At 42.7% G+C, this 16816-nt stretch overlaps 1 protein-coding gene across 5 annotated transcripts in view; it reads right to left on the bottom strand.

The window, feature by feature from the left end:
• The window catches only part of LOC134206283 (inositol polyphosphate-5-phosphatase A-like), a 134304-nt gene that overhangs the window by 21999 nt on the left and 95489 nt on the right, over positions 1–16816 (bottom strand). For all 5 annotated transcript variants that reach the window (XM_062681979.1, XM_062681977.1, XM_062681980.1 and 2 more), the window contains 5 exons: positions 15165–15332; positions 14897–15069; positions 14734–14821; positions 554–706; positions 179–472 (listed from right to left, as the gene is read on the bottom strand). In XM_062681979.1, coding sequence (XP_062537963.1) covers positions 179–472; positions 554–706; positions 14734–14821; positions 14897–15069; positions 15165–15332 — 876 coding nt within the window. The remainder of the gene's footprint in view (positions 1–178; positions 473–553; positions 707–14733; positions 14822–14896; positions 15070–15164; positions 15333–16816) is intronic.

Here is a 16816-nt window from a genome sequence, read left to right as displayed (position 1 = left end):
ATAAGGGGAGGTACACTATTTACGTAAAGACTTATAGGGTGGGGGATGGGTCTTTCATTTTATTAAGCTCTTTAGTAACTTTTTTTTTTGCAGAATATTGTTTCGACTAAAATATCTTCGAAAAACAAAATTCAGATCTAAACAATAAATTGTCCTATACAAATACATAAATACCTACCTTGTGATCACCCATGCAAACTACCTCGCCCATGATACCGTAGGTACTTTTGGTCATCGTCGGGGTCGTCGTCGCCGCCGGCATTCCACCAGTTTTGCAGTGTTCCCGTTCGTCGATAATTTTGCGCGCCGCGGGACTGATCAATATCCGGTCGCACCAGGCCGGACACCGGGTACTCATGTAGCTGCCCGGCTGCCCGGGGTCCTCCTCGTACGGATAGGAAGGCGGGAATGTAATCGGATACTCGTGCAGTATGCTGCGCAGTGAGTCCAGCTCACGGTCGTACTGGCGCAGCTGTAGGAAACACGATAACAGACTGAATTAATTACACGGAACGAATCGGCGATATTTGCGCGGGATTTAAAGACCACCTACCCAACTCTCCTTAAAAGTGCTCTGGTTGTGGTGGTTGAACTCCTTCTTGCCCACTGTAAGTACGTTGGAACCGTCCGAGTCTCGATACTGGACCTTGGTGCTGTCGTTCTTCGGATTCGGAACGCGATGCATCGTCAGGTCCTCCGTCAGTTTCTGAAAATGTGGAGAAAGGAACACACATATGTAATACATAACTTATTTCATCAGCGGAAGGGAGATTATGATGAAGATGATGCAATGCATGTATGACGGCGAGCATGCGATTGACGTCAAATGCCACCAATATCGAGAACAATTAGCTACGCCGTGTGAAAGCAGCCCTACGTGGGCTTGTGCATTTGTTGCATTTGTGTGTTTCCTTTGGAAGCGACAGTTCAGACCAAAAACTTTATATGGCAAAGTTGAATATGAAACCAATGAAGCAATTCAAACCGAATTATAAAGGAAAAAGTCAATATGGATTGTTATACTTAGTTTTGAGAAGAGTATGATTGCTATTATTGGAGCGGTTTCAACACTTAGTTGGATACAAGGATGGATATGTTTTAAACAAATCAGCTTTCAAACTAAACTTTTTTTCAAACACTAAATTTAACATTTTTAATACCACAATGGATTCAAAAGTCAGACACTCATCTGCAAATTTCTCCAGACCTTCAGGTCCTAATTTTGGCTCGGAATCACCTCGTCTTCTTCAAATTCCTATTTCCGGCTCGGAATCTTCGCATTCCGATTTAGATTCTCCGCATTCTGGATCGGATTCTCCCGATCCCGGATCAGAATCTCCAGATTCCAGCTCGGAAGCTTCAGATTTTAAGTCCTTAAGCTGCAGATCCCGTCTCGGAGTCTCCTGATTCGGACCAAGAATCTCCAGATTCCGTCTCAAAATCAACAGATTTTGATTTGATTTCCAGATTCCGTCTCCGAACCTCCAGATTCAAGCTCGGAATTTCCAGTTTCTGGCTCAGAATCTCAATAATTCCGGCTCGTAATATTTAAATTCCGGCTCATAACCTGCAGATTCTGGCTCGGAAACTTCATATTCCGGCTAGGAATCTCCAGACCCAAGCCGAAATCTGATGCCAAGCCGGAATCTGAAGATTATGAATCTTAATCTGGAGATAACGATTCTGAATCTGGAGATTACGAGCCACAATCTGGGGATTCCGAGCCGGAATCTTGAGATTAAGAACCAGAATCTGAAAATTTCGAACCGAAATCTTGAGATTCCAAGCCGGAATTAGCAGATTCTGAGACGGAATCTGGAGATTATGAATTGAAATCTGAATAATCCGAGCCATGCTGAATCATGCGACTGGACTGTAATTGAAAACTAGAAATTCTGATCCGAAATCTAGAGCTTTAGAGGTGGAATCTGGGGATTATGAAACGGATTCTGAAAATTCCGAACCGAAATCTTAAAATTCCGAATCAGAATCTGGAGATTGTGGTCCGGAATCTGCTGCTTGCGGGATGAAATCTGAAGCTTCCGAAACGGAATCTGGAAATTTCGAGCAGAAAGTTTGAGATTCCCTGCCGAAATCAGGAGAATCCGAGCCGGAATTAGGAGATACTGAGACGAAATCTGGAGATTATGAACCAGAATCAGAATATTCCGAGCCGGAATCTGAATCATGCGAGTTAAAACTTGAAGCTTTTGAGCCAGAATCTAGAGCTTGTGGACTGTAATTGAAAACTAGAAATTTCGATCCGGAATCTGGAGGTTTCGAAACAGAATCTAGATATTATTAACCGGAATCTGAAAGTGGGATGAAATCTGAAGCTTCCGAAACGGAATCTGGTGATTCCGACCCAGAATCTGGAGACTCCGAGTCGGAATTTGGAGTTTCTGGAACAGAATCTGAAGATATTCCGAGCCGTACTCTGGGAGCATGCGGACTTGAATTGGAAACTGGAGATTCTAAGCCAGAATCTGGAGATTACGAGCAGGAATCTAGAGATTACGAATCGGAATCTGAAGATTAATGACCGGAATCTGGAGATTTGATTCGGGATCCAGAAACTAGGAGCCAGAATCTGGGGATTCCGAGCCGGAGTTGAGAAATTCCGTGCCGAAATCTGGAGATTACGATTCGGAATCTAGAGATTACGGGCCAAAATTTGGAGATTCCGAGCTGAAACCTAAAATTTGGAACTGGAATCTAGAGATTCCAACCTGGGATCTGCAGCTTCCGAACCGAAATCTGGAAATTTTGAACAGAAATCTGGAGATTGCGAGCAGAAATCTGGAGATTCCAAGCCGGAATTAGGAGCTTCTGATACTGAATCTGGCGATTATGAACCGGAATCGGGATATTTTGAGTTGGAATCTGAATCATGAGAGTTGGAACTTGAAGCTTCTGAGCCGTAATCTGGAGTTTGAGTACTGTAATTGAAAACTAGAAATTCCGATCCGGAATCTGGAGGTTTCGAGACGGAATCTGAAGATTATAAACCGGAATCTGAAGGTGGGATGAAATCTGAAGCTTCCGAAACGAAATCTCGTGATTTCGACCCAGAATCTGGAGGCTCCGAGCCGGAATCTGGAGATTATGATCCTTAATCTGGATATTAAGAACTGGAATCTGGGGATTACGATTCGGAATCTAGAGATCACGAGCCAGAATTTAAAGATTCCGAGAACCTAAAATTTGGAACCGGAATCTAGAGATTCCAACCTGGGATCTGGAGCTTCCGAACCGAAATCTGGAAATTTCGAACAGAAATCTGGAGATTGCGAGCCGAAATCTGGAGATTCCAAGCAGGAATTAGGAAATTCTGAGACGGAATCAAGAGTTTATGAACCGGAACCTGGACATTCCGATTTGGAATATGAATCATGAGAGTTGAAACTTGAAGCTTCTGAGCCGGAATCTGGAGCATGAGTACTGTAATTGAAAACTATAAATTCCGATCCGGAATCTAGAGGTTTCGAGACGGAATCTGGAGATTTTAAACCAGAATCCGAAGGTGGGATGAAATTTGAAGCTTCCGAAACGGAATCTTGTAATTCCGACCCAGAATCTGGAGACTGCGAACCGGAATTTTGGAGTTTCTGGGACAGAATCTGGAGATATTCCGAGCCGTGATCTGCAGCATGCGGACTTAAATTGGAAACTGTTGATTCTAAGCCAGAATCTGGAAATTGCGAGCCGGAATCTAGAGATTACAAATCGGAATGCGAAGATTGATGGCCGGAATCTGAAGATTTGATTCGGGATCTAGAGACTACGAGCCAGAAGCTGGGGATTCAGAGCAGGAATTGAGAAATTCCGAGCCAGAATCTAGAGATTATGAACCGAAATCTGAAAATCCCGAACCGGAATCTGGAGATTCCCGAGCCGGAATTATGAGATTCCGAGCCAGAGTTAGGAGATTCTGAGACGGAACTAGGAGATTCCGAGCCAGAATATTGAGATTATGAGCCGGAATCTGAAGCATGCGGGTTGAAAGCTTCTGAGCCGAAATCTGGAGCTTGAGGACTGAAATTGGAATCCAGAGATTCCGAGCCGAAATCTGAACCGGAATTTAAAAATATTCCGGGCCGGAATCTGAAGATTCCGGGCCAGGATTTGCTGCTTGCGGGATAAAGCCTACAGCTTGTAAACCGGAATCTGGAGATTTAGATCTGAATTCTGGATATATTTTTTGTTGTATCTTTATTAAGGAGACTTTCAGCCCTAGGCTGGGTCGTCTCCGAATTTGGATATTCCGAGCCGGGATCTGGAGCTAGTGGGCTGAAGTTCTTGAATCTGAGGGTTCCAAGTCGGAATCTGAAGATTACGAGCCGAAATCTTAAGATTTAGGTTCGTTATTTGGAGATTCCGAGTCAGAATTTGGGGATTCCAAGTCGGAATCTAGGTATTTCGAGTCTGAATCTAAAGATTACCATTCGGAATTTGGAGATTACGAGTCGGAATCTGGAGCTTGTGGGCTGAAATCTGAAGATTCCGAGCGGAAGTCTTGAGAATCTGAACCAGAATCTGGAGATTCCGGACCCAAAACTGGAGACTCCGGTCCGGGATTTTGAGCATGCGGACTGAAATCTGAAGATTGCCGGCAGAAATCTGGAAATTCCGATCCGGAAAGTGGAGGTTCCGGGCAGGAATCTGGAGCTAGCGGGTTGGAATTTGAAGTTTCCGTGCGATTTGGAGGGTGAATCCGAAGATTCTGAGTCAAAAACTAGAGATTCTCCAGATCCAAATTCCGGTTTAAAATCTCCAGATTGTGTTTTGGAAGCTTCAGATTTCAGCGCGCATGTTCCAGGTCCCCGTCCGGAGTCTCTGGATTTCGGCCCGGAATCTCCAGATTTCAATTCAGAATATGTATCTAGATTCTGGTTTAGAATCTCCAGATTCCGACTCGAAAACTTCAGATTTCAGCTCGCAAGCTCCGGCACGGAATCTACAGGTTCCGAAACTCTTCAAATTCCTGTTGGAAATTTTCAAAATCCGGCTCAGAAGCTCCAGAATCCGGCTCAGAATCTCCAGATTTCAGCTCGCAAGCTCCAGATCACGACCAAGAAGTTCAGAATCTTCGACTCGGAATCTCCAGATTTCGGAATGAGATCCCAGCTCGCAAGCTTCAGATCTCGGCCAGAAATTTCCAGATTTCAGCTCGGGATCTCCAGATTCGGGCTCGAAATCTCAAGATTTCGTTTCGGAATCTTCAAATCCCGACTCGGGATGAAGATTCCGGGCAGGGATTTGTAGCTTGCGGGCAGAAATCTGAATCCGGCCCATTATCTTCATATTTCGGTTATGAATATTCAGATCTCGGCCCGGAGTCTCCATATAACTCCTTGCTTGGTTGGAATATCCATATTCCTGCTAGGAATTCTAATTCTTGACCGAATTTTTGTTCGGAATCATCAGTTTTCTGCTTGGATTTCAAATTCTGGCCCGGAATATCCAGAGCCTAGCTCAGAATATTTACACACTTACCTCATTTCACCGTATTCGGTAAATTTTACCGAAATCTCAACAGCTGAACTGTTCGGTAATTTATTTTACAGATTTTTTGTAATTTTCTCCATTGCTCAACTGTCAAAATCACCGAAAATCAGTTAAATTATTTACCGAACAGTTCAGCTGTTGAGATTTCGGTAAAATTTTACCGAATTCGGTGATTTATTTTAAGTGTGTATAATCTCCAAATTTTAGCTCTGTTGAAATCTCCAAATATTAACTCGGGATATCCAGATTCCTGCTTTGTTTCTCCAAATTCCGGCTCGCAATATCCGGATTCTAGCTCAGAATCTCCGAATGCTGGCTTGAAGACCCCAGATTTCAGCTCGAACTGTCCAGATTCAAGGCTCGGAATCTTCAAATTCCGGCTCGAAATCATCAGTTTCTGGATCTTAAATTCAAAATACCGGTTCAAAATCTCCCAATTCCGGCTCAGAATCTCCAAATTCCGTCTCGGAATCGACAGAATGTAGCTCGGCTTGGAATCTCCATATTCTGGTTCTGGATCTTCAGATTCAGTTCGTTCGTCCGGTTTCATAATTTTCCGATTTCGGTTCCTGATTCCGTCTCGGAACCTTCAGATTGCGGCTCGGAATTTTGAGATCGCGAATCGTAATCTCCAGTTTGCGGCTTGTAGTCTTCATATTCGTGGCTTGGAATCTGCATATTCCGGATAGGAATTCAGATCCATGCCGAAATCTGATTCCAAGCAGAAATTTGAAATTTCCAAGCCGAAATCTGGAGATTCCTTGGCGGAATATGGAGATTCCGAGCCGGAATCAGGATATTATAATTCTTAATCTGGAAATTAAGAGCTGAAATCTGGGGATTACGATATGGAATCTCCAATCCGAGCCAGAATCTAAAAATTTGGAACCGGAATCTGCAAATTTCCAACAAAAATCTGGAGATTCCAGGAAGGAATTAGGAGTTTCTGAGACGGAATGTGGTGATTATGAACCGGAATTGGGAGATTTTGAACCGGTATTTTGCATTTAAGATCCGGAATCTGAGCCATAAGAGTTGAACTAGAAGTTCCGATCCGGATTCTTGAGATTTTGAGACGGAATCTGGAGATTATAAACCTGAACTTGGAATCTAGAGATTCCGAGCCGAAATCTGAACCGAAGTTTAATAAGATTCCGGGCCGGGATTCGCTGCTTGCGGGATAAAGTCTAAAGCTTCCAAACCGGAATCTGGTGATTTAGAGCTGAATTCTGGAGATTCCGAGCCGGGATCTGGAGCTAGTGGGCTGAAGTTCTTGAATCTGAGGGTTTTGAGCCGGAATCTGAAGATTACGAGCCGAAATCTTGAGATTTTGATTCGGTATTCGGAGATTCCGAGTCGGAATCTAGGAATTCCAAGCCGGAATCTTAGCGTTTCGAGCCTGCATCTGGAGATTACGATTGGGAATTTTGGAAATTACGAGTCGGAATCTGGAGCTTGTGGTCTGAAATCTGAAAATTCCGAGCCGGATTCATGAGAATCTGGAGACTCTGGTGCGGGACTGAAATCTGAAGATTGCGAGCAGAAATCTGGAAATTCCTATCCGGAAAGTGGAGGTTCCGGGCCGGAATCTGGACCTTGAGGGCTGGAATTTGAAGTTCCCGAGCGGGAATCTTGAGATTCGGAGGGTGAATCCGGAGATTTTGAGGCACAAACTAGATATTCTCCAGATCCAAATTCCGGTTCAAAATCTCCAGAATGCGTATTGGAAGCTTCAGATTTCAGCGCGCAATCTCTAGATCCCGACCCGTAGTCTCCGGATTTGGGCCCGGAATCTCCAGATTCCGATTCAGAATAATTAAATTCTGGTTTAGAATCTCCAGATTCCGACTCGAAAACTTCAGATTTCAGCTGGCAAGCTGAATTCCGGGTCGGAATTTACAGATTCCAGTTCGAAACTCTCCAAATTCCTGTCGAAAATCTCCAGAATCCGGCTCAGAATCTCTAGATTTCAGCTCGCAAGCTCCAGATCACGACCAAGAAGCTCAGAATCTGCGACTCGGAATCTCCGGATTCAGGTTCGGAATGTTCAGATTTCGGATTGTAAATTTCAGATCCCAGCTCACGAGCTCCAGATCTCTGCCCGAAATCTCCGGTTTCGGGCTCGGAATCTCAACTCGGGATGAAGATTCCGGGCAGGGATCTGTAGCTTACGAACTGGAATCTGAATCCGGCTGAATCTAAGTCAGATTTTGATTTTCCATTTGGACTGTAAAAATATCAAAATTTTCATTTTTTTTTTTGTGTCAGTGTCAGTGCACAGGTTAAAAGTGAGGTTACGTGACGCCATTCCGTAACGGAATCTGGAGATTCCGAGTTGGAATTTAGAGATTCTGAGCCGTGATCTGTAGCTTGCTGACTGAAATTGGAAACGGGAGATTCCAAGCCAGGATGTGTAGATTACGAGCCGGAATCTGCAGATTACGAATCGCTAGATTAATGACCGGAATCTGGAGATTTGATTCGGGATCTAAGAGCCGGAATCTGGGAATTTCGAGCCAGAATTGAAAAATTCCGAGCCGGAATCTGGCGATTATGAACCGAAATCTGAAAATTCTTGAAAATCTGCGGGATGAAATCTGAAGCTTCCGAACCGAAATTTAGTGATTTAGAACTGAAATCTAAGGATTCTGAACCGGGATCTTGAGCTTGTGGGCAGAAATCTGAAACTTATGAGCCGGAATCTGGAGATTCCGAGCCGAAATCAAGAAATTCTGGGCCGAGATCTGGAGCGTGCGAGCTTAATCTGAAGTTCTTCAATCTGGAAATCCCGACCAAGAATCTGAAGATTCCGCGCCGGAATTAGGAGATTCTGAGACGGAACCAGGAGATTCCGGAACGAATTACAGTTTGGAATTTGGATATTACGAGCCGGAATCTGGAGCTTGTGGGCTGAAATCTGAAGATTCTGAGCCGGAGCTTTGAGAAGCTGAATTAGAATCTGGACTGAACTGAACCAGAAATCTGAACCAGAAGCAAATTCCAAGCAGCGGTCTTGAGATTGTGGGCTGAAAACTATGAGTCGGAATCTGGAGATTTCGAACCAAAATCAAGAAATTCCGGGCCGGGCTCTGGAGCTTGAGTGTTGAAATTTTAAGTTCCTAAAATCTGGAAACACCGACCCGGGATCTATAGCTTGCGGACTGAAATCTGAAGCTTCCGAATCGGAATCTGGAAATTTCGAAAATCTGAAGATTCCCAGCCGGAATTAGGAGATTCTGAGACGGAACCAGGAGATTCCAAGTCGGAATCTGGAGATTATGGACTGGAATCTAAAGATACCGATCCGAAATCTGGTTATTCCGAACCGGGATCTGAAGCATGCGGGTTGAAATCTGAAGCTTCTGAGCCGAAAACTGGAGCTTGAGGACTGAAATTGGAATCTAGAGATTCCGAGCCGGAATCTGAAGGTTTCAAGACGGAATCGGAATCTGAATCCAGCCCATAATCTCCAGGTTTCGGTTCGTAATTTTTAGATCTCGGCCCGGAATCTCCAGATAACTGCTCGGAATTTTCGGATTCTTGCTTGGAATCTTCAGTTTTCTGCTCGGACTTTAAATTCTGGCCCGGAATATTCATATCCTGGCCCAGAAGCTGCAGACTTAGGTTTCTGTTCGCAAGTTCCAGACTCCGACCAAAATCTCCAGATTTCGGAGCTTCAAATTTCAGCACGCAAGCTCCAGAACTTAAGATTCCTGTTCGAAGTCTTCTAATCTTGGCCCGGAAGCAGGTCTAAATCTTTTCTCAGAATCTTCAGACCCCTGACCGGAATATTCAGACTCCTGCCTAAAATTTCTAGAATTCCGCAGTCTTGCACAGATTCCTGGTTGAAATCTCCGGATTCCGACGCAGAATATCTCGATTCTTGTCAGGAATCACGAAATTTCAACTAAAAAAATCCAGATTCTGGTATGGAATCTCCCTGCCCGGTATCTTCCGATCTCTACTCGGAACCTTCAGAATCCTGCCCGGGATACCCAGATTCCTTTTCGGAATCTTGATTCTTTCCCAGAATCTCCAGACTGCAACCCAGAATCGAATTCCTGCTCCCAATCTCCAGGATTTTGCTCGCAGTTTCCAGATTACTCCTTGAAATCTATACTCTTTCGTTTTGAAATCTCCAGATAATGAATAGCTCAGAATCTCCGAATTCTGGTTTGAAAACTCCAGTTTCGAATTCAAATTTCGGCTCAAAATCTCCAGTTTCTGGATCGTAAATTCTAAATTCCGGATCTAAATTTTCTAACTCCGGCTCAGAATCTCCAGATTCCGTCTACAGAATGTAGCTGTGCTTGAAATCTCCAGATTCTGACTCAGAATCCCCTAATTCCGGCTCGAAATCCCAAAGTTCTGACTAGGAATCTTAATTCTGGATCGCAAACCCTAGATTTCGGTTCGAAATGTCCATATTCCTAGTCGAAATTTCTAGATTCCGCTAAAAATCTCCATATTCCGACAGTTCGACTCAAATCTAAAAATTCCGTCTCGGAATTTCCAAATTCTAGCTCGGCTGGCTTGAAAACTCCAGATTTCGGCTCGAAATATCCAGACTCTGACTCTGAATCTCCAAATCAAGGCTCGGAATCTTCAAATTCCGGCTCGAAATCTCCAGTTTCTGGATCGTAAATTCTAAACTCCGGATCTAATTTTCCTAATTCCGGCTCAGAATCTCCAAATTTCGTCTACAGAATGTAGCTCTCCTTGGAATCTCCAGATTCTGGCTCAGAATCCCCAAATTCCGGCTCGAAATCCCACAATTCCGGCTAGGAATCTTAATTCTGGATCGGAAACTCTAGATTTCGGTTCGAACTGCCCATATTCCGGTACGAAATTTCCAGATTCCGGCTGAAAATCTCCATATTTTGACATTCCGAGTCAAATATGCAAATTCCGGCACGGAATCTCCAAATTCTTGATTAGAATCTACATATTTGGTCTCGGAATCTCCAAATTCTAGCTCGGCTTAGAGTATCCAGATTCTCACTCGGCATCTCTCAATTCTGACTCAGAATCTTGTGGGCCCTCCTTAGCCGTGCGGTAAGACGCGCGGCTACAAAGCAAGACCATGCTGAGGGTGGCTGGGTTCGATACCCGGCGCCGGTCTAAGCAATTTTCGGATTGGAAATTGTCTCGACTTCCCTGGGCATAAAAGTATCATCGTGTTAGCCTCATGATATACGAATGCAAAAATGGTAACTTGGCTTAGAAACCTCGCAGTTAATAACTGTGGAAGTGCCTAATGAACACTAAGCTGCGAGGCGGCTTTGTCCCAGTGTGGGGATGCAATGCCAATACGAAGAAGAAGAACTCAGAATCTTCAAATTCTCCGGCTGGTGTCAGATTTCAGCCCATGATCTCCAGATCCCGGCTCAGAATCTCCAAATTCCGTTTTGGAATCTCCAGACTTCGGCTTTGTATCTCTAAATTCCGGCTCGCAATCACCAGATTCTATCTTGGAACCTCCGAATTCTGTCTACAGAATGTAGCTCTGTTTTAATCTCCAGATAGTGATTTGTGGAAGTCCCAAAATTCCGGTTAGGAATCTAATTTCTGTATCGGAAACTCTAGATTTCGGTTCGAAATGTCTATATTCCCGGTTGAAATTTCCAGATTGCGACAAGAAAATCTTCATATTCTGACATTCCGACTTAAATATGCAAATTCCGGCACGGAATCTCCCTATTCTATCTAGCTCGGCTTAAAGTCTCCAACCTCTAGAGTTCGTTTCGGAACCCCCTGGTCTCAGCTCCGAATTTCTAGCTTCGTGCTCTAAATCTACCAAATCCGGATAGAAATCTCAGAAGCTTAAAATATACAAGAAACTCTAAAGTGCGATTCGAGATCTCCAGATTCTGACTCTGAATATCCATTCGGGATTCGGATGGAATCCCATTCGATCAAGGCTTGGAATCTTCAAATTCCGGCTCAAAATCTCCAATTAGATCGTAAATTCTGAACTCCGGATCTAAATTTCCTAATTCCGGCACTGAATCTCCAAATTCCGTTTTGGATTTCGGCCTTGGATCTCCAAATTTCGGCTCGCAATCTCCAGATTCTAGCTCAAAATCTCCGAATTCTGGTTTGAAAACACCAAAACTCCGGCTGGTGTCAGATTTCAACCCAAAATCTCCAGATCTCGGCTCAGAATCTTCAAATTCTGTTTTAGTAGAATCTCCAGATTTCGGCTTTGTATCTCCAAATTCCGGCTCGCAATCTCCAGATTCTAGCTTAGAACCTCCAAATTCTGTTTACAGAATGTAGCTCTGCTTGGAATCTCCCAAGCAGAACTTCCGAATTCCGGCTCGAAATCCCGAAATTCCGACTAGGAATCTTATTTCTGGATCGGAAACTCTAGATTTCGGTTCGAAATGTCTATATTCCGGGTTGAAATTTCCAGCGGATGAAAATCTTCATATTCTGACATTCCGACTCCGGCACGGAATCTCCATATTCTAGCTCGGCTTAAAGTCTTCAAATTCAAGCTCAGAACCTCTAGAGTTCGGTTCGGAACCCACTGGTTACAGCTCCAAATTTCTAGGTTTAGGCTCGAAATCTCTAGCTTCGTGCTCTAAATCTACCAAATCCGGCTCGAAATCAAAAGTTTGTGGCTTAGATTTTTCTAATTCTCGCTCGGAACCTCCAAATTTTGGCTCAGAATCTACAAGAAACTCTAAATTGCGGTTCGAGATCTCCAGATTCTGGCTCAGGACCTCCAGATCCGGCTCAAAATGCACAGATTATAGCTCGGCCTGGAATCTCTAGATTCGGAATTTTCTAGAATTTCGGCAAGGAATCTCAAATTCCAGCGAAAAAAATTCCAGAATTATAGTTCGGAATACCCTTATTCAGTCTGGAAACCTCCCGATTCATGTTCAAAATCTCCCGATTTCGGATTGGAGTTTCCAGATTCCGGTTCGAAATCTCCAGCTTCGGATTCTCCGAATTCCGGCGCGCATTCTCCAAATTCTAGATCGGAATTTCCCGATTTCGCCTGTAAATCTTTTGATTCCGGATTTCTGCTTAGAATCACCAGATTGTAGCTCTAAATATTTAATTCTCGGTTCGGAATCTCTAAAGTCCGGCTTGGAATCTCCGGAATCTCTGGCACGGAATCTTCATATTCTAGCTAGGAACCTCCAAGTTCTGGTTCGAAATCTTCAAAATCAATCACAGAATCTGCAGACTCCAGTTCGAAATTTCCAGATTCCGGCAGAGAATCTTTAATCCGACCCGGAATCTCCAAATTCCAACTCTTAATCTCTAGATTATTACTCGGAATCTACTCTATCTCGGCTATAAATCTCTAACTGGCTCGGTTTCTCCGCATTCTGGCTCGGATTGTCCATATTCTGGCTCGAAATCTTTAAATTTCAGCTCGGAACCTTCGAATTCTGGCCCGAAATCTGGAGATTCGAATCGGAAATCATGGGTCGGATTCTCGGAATTCCGGGTGAGAATCTTCAGATTTCGGTGCAAAATTTCCAGATTCTGAAATCTCCGGTAAAACGCGCGGCTACAAGGCAAGACCATGCTGAGGGTGGCTGGATTCGATTCCCGGTGCCGGTCTAGGCAATTTTCGGATTGGAAATTGTCTCGACTTCCCTGGGCATAAAAGTATTATCGTGTTAGCCTCATGATATACGAATGCAAAAATGGTAACCTGGCTTAGAAACCTCGCAGTTAATAACTGTGGAAGTGCTTAATGAACGCTAAGCTGCGAGGCGGCTCTGTCCGCCTCGTGTGGGGATGTAATGCCAATAAGAAGAAGAAGAAATCTCCTAATTCCTGCCCAGAATCTCCAGATTCACAAATTTCTACTTTTTTGGATATTTCTAAATTCTTGCTTGTTATCTCCGGATTCTAGCTGAGAATTTTACGGCTCCTATTAGAAATTTGTAGAATCTTCAAATTCGTAATCGCTATCTCTGGCTTCCAACTCCATCTTCTATTTCTGCTCGAACATTTTCGCTATTCGATGTTATTAAGGAAATCGCTATTTTTGACCTTGACCTCTATATTTATTTGTTTAATTATAGTCCTCGAAAAGTATTTGTCGTCATAGCGTGTATTATCAGTTATCAGAGGCGTGATAACAGAAACATAATAAACCATAAAACACAAACGTGCTTTGTTTTGAACGCAGGGGTCCGATTACATTAACTCTCATTAGTTTCTGTTTTAACTCAACGTGTCAATTGACAACATAACAGTCTTTAATTGTAATTAATATTTAAATCACTGTTATACAGTGTGATCTGCTAAAGCGCAATACGCTTTTGCTGTAATTGTCCTCCACGCTATAAAAACCTCCAACAGTTCAAACGTTTCGCAGCGGAATCTCGGATGTGAATCCACGAACTCGGTTGGCATGTTTAAACAATTTAATTTTAATGACGATATTCCTAAAATTCGGGTCATCTATCTCTCAGCTCTGCAGCGGAGAAGCGAAGCACGTGCGGCTTTTATGACTTATTAGGTTTCTGTTTTCGTTGCCGAAATCAGTGCAAATTGACGTCACTTGACAAAATTCGGCTCTCATAACTGATAATACAAACTCTGACGGCAGATGCTTCTCGGGTACTGAAAGTACTCCGGTAAAAAAGGAGGAATGTTGAAGATGGCGGTATGTTGAACAATATGGCATAGAATGGAGTAAGCGGGCTCTACAATCGAATGGATGCAAACGTTTTCAGATTGGTGACTGCATGATATTAGGCCTCAGATGTTAAAGCAACTACTAAGTTTTTTTTTTTGTGTCTTTATTAAAGAGACTTTCAAAAACTACTAAGTTAAAATAGAATAACCAGGTTAAGATATTCATCAAAAATGATAACATGCAATACACTAATACGAAAAAAACAAATACGTCAATCTGAATAAAAAAATAATAATTCGGAGGTTCAATGAAAAAATCAATTTAAAGGAACTTCACGTCGTAACTTATCGTGATAATCTACCAAGAGTTTGCAACATCAAAGTTGAGGCTTCTTAACTTATCCGAAAGAAGACAAAATACTGAACCACGAATGTAACTATGCACAGCTAAAGCTAACACTGCTCCATCCGTGCTTCATCCGTTATATACACGGTGGCAGGAACGCTTGATGCATAATTGATTACATAACTGCTCCGTCACATGATAACTTTATCACAAAAGCAACCGAAAATAATGCACGCTGATGATGCATACGAAAATAGAGTACTCACTTTGATTACTCCTTCGGTGTCGCACCGGAAGTTGAAATCCCCGAAAACAAAGTATGGCACGGTTTGGTTGACCGAATCCTGGTGAAATCTAAGAAAGGGTTAAATTAGATAACAGGACACCGCATAAGCATATGGCTCCTTATTTTAGGAGCCCACAACAAACCTTTCCAGCGTGTGAACCAGCGCCCGCCGTCGACTTTTGCAATACACCGAAGGGTACTCCTCGCAGGCGGCCAAATTGGAAGCATCGTGGAACAGGTGGATGTTGACCAGATCAAAGACGGTCCCGTTCAGGGACCAGCGCGTTCGCAGGAAGCCTTTCCGTGACCATTTGCACTGGAAGAGATGGGAGGAGAGACATCATAATCTTGTGCTCGTTGGTTCGCTTCGTTGGGCAAATCGCATTAGTATATGTAAAAATAGATACCTACTTCGGGGAAGAACTGCTGTGGAAATTTGGCCTTCTCCTTGGAGGCAACCGATTCAATGTTTCCCGTGTGGATATTTTTGCCCTCCACCGATTCCCACTCGTGGGTGAGGAAGTTCCACATTTGCAGGCTGTCGATGGTCCGGATGGCGAAGTAGAGATTGCCGAGTGCCTGTTCGGGAGAGATTTTGGAGAAAAGACGTATTTTACAATAGTTTTTTATGAGAAGATTGAAAACATTCAGAAAGACTATTTTAGGTACAATTTTTCACCTTAATCACTTTTAAAGTGGAATATATATTTATAAAATTTAAACAAATTCCGCTTTTTTTATACTTTACTAGCAGACCCGACGAACTTCGTTTCGCCTAAAATTGATTTACTTTCTGATTAGATCTCGAGTTATGAAGAAATTGATGTTTCATTTGTATGGGAGCCCCCCTTTCCAAAGCGGGGAGGGGTCTCGAACCATCTTAAGAACCTTCCCCGGCCCCAAAAACCTCTACATACAAATTTTCACGTCGATCGGTTCAGTAGTTTCCGAGTCTATAAGGCACAGACAGACAGAAATTCATTTTTATGTATATAGAAGAAGAAGATTACGTGATTTTTTATCTTGAAAGTAAGTTCACCACGGTAACAAATTCCGCTGAATAAAAAATACATTTCTTTTTAAGGGAAATACAGAAAAAAGATTTATGAACCGAGAGTGGTATACACGATGGATACCCGGTGAATGACAAGTGATATAGAAACAGGTTTAACCGGAATTAAGGAATTTAATCAAACTTGAAAAACAGTAAAATGAAATGAAATGAAGAATGGAAGATGGAAAAGGGCAGAGAATATTGGATGCATTATCCTCTATTTTTAAAAATAATGATAGGGTAAAATGTCCTATCGTTGTGGTATGCCCTAATGTTGCGGTAGTGTTAAAGTAGTCCATTCTGGATATAATACCATTGAAAACAATTGTAGGTACGCTAAAACTCTTCGGATTAACGACTAGAACAGCTTTTTGTTTGACAAAATTCCGTTCAAAATGATGAAAAATCAACATTTTTCGTTAAAAATTTGAATCCTTTGAGCCTATTATTGCGGTAGTGCAAAGGTCCTATTGTTGCGGTATCGGTCCCCATAAGAATTACATGCAATACCGCAACAATAGGACTGACCTTCAAAAAATATCGCAACGATAGGCAACTGCGTCCTATTATTGCGGTAGTTTGTTTTTATTGTGATAAAAACGAAACAGCATAAGTACAGCACAATTGACGTAATATTTACAAAACTATAGTTAACGAGCATCCTATTCAACTACTACAATGTGGAAATCGACCAACAGGTAATTTTTGAAGAATTTTTGTATCAATTCTGTTTTGACACGGTGCTTAACCCCTCCATAATAGGTTGTTTTACCCTAGCTTAACGACTGTGCCAATTGACTATTACGCCGAATGGACATTTTATTTAAAAAAAATTATTTTTAGAAAATTTATTTATCTTACCGCAGAACTCAACCTCAATCGTAATCGCAATCGTACAATTCCGAGAAAAAAAGGCACCATATCGCCATTATCTGGAGTGATATGCATTAAGACAGTTCCTGTTATAAGTGTCTACAATTTCTCTATTATCACACCTTCGAGTGTATTG

This window comes from Armigeres subalbatus, chromosome 1 (assembly GCF_024139115.2).
Source record: "Armigeres subalbatus isolate Guangzhou_Male chromosome 1, GZ_Asu_2, whole genome shotgun sequence".
NCBI lineage: Eukaryota > Metazoa > Arthropoda > Insecta > Diptera > Culicidae > Armigeres > Armigeres subalbatus.
This window is presented reverse-complemented; position numbering and strand designations above follow the sequence as displayed.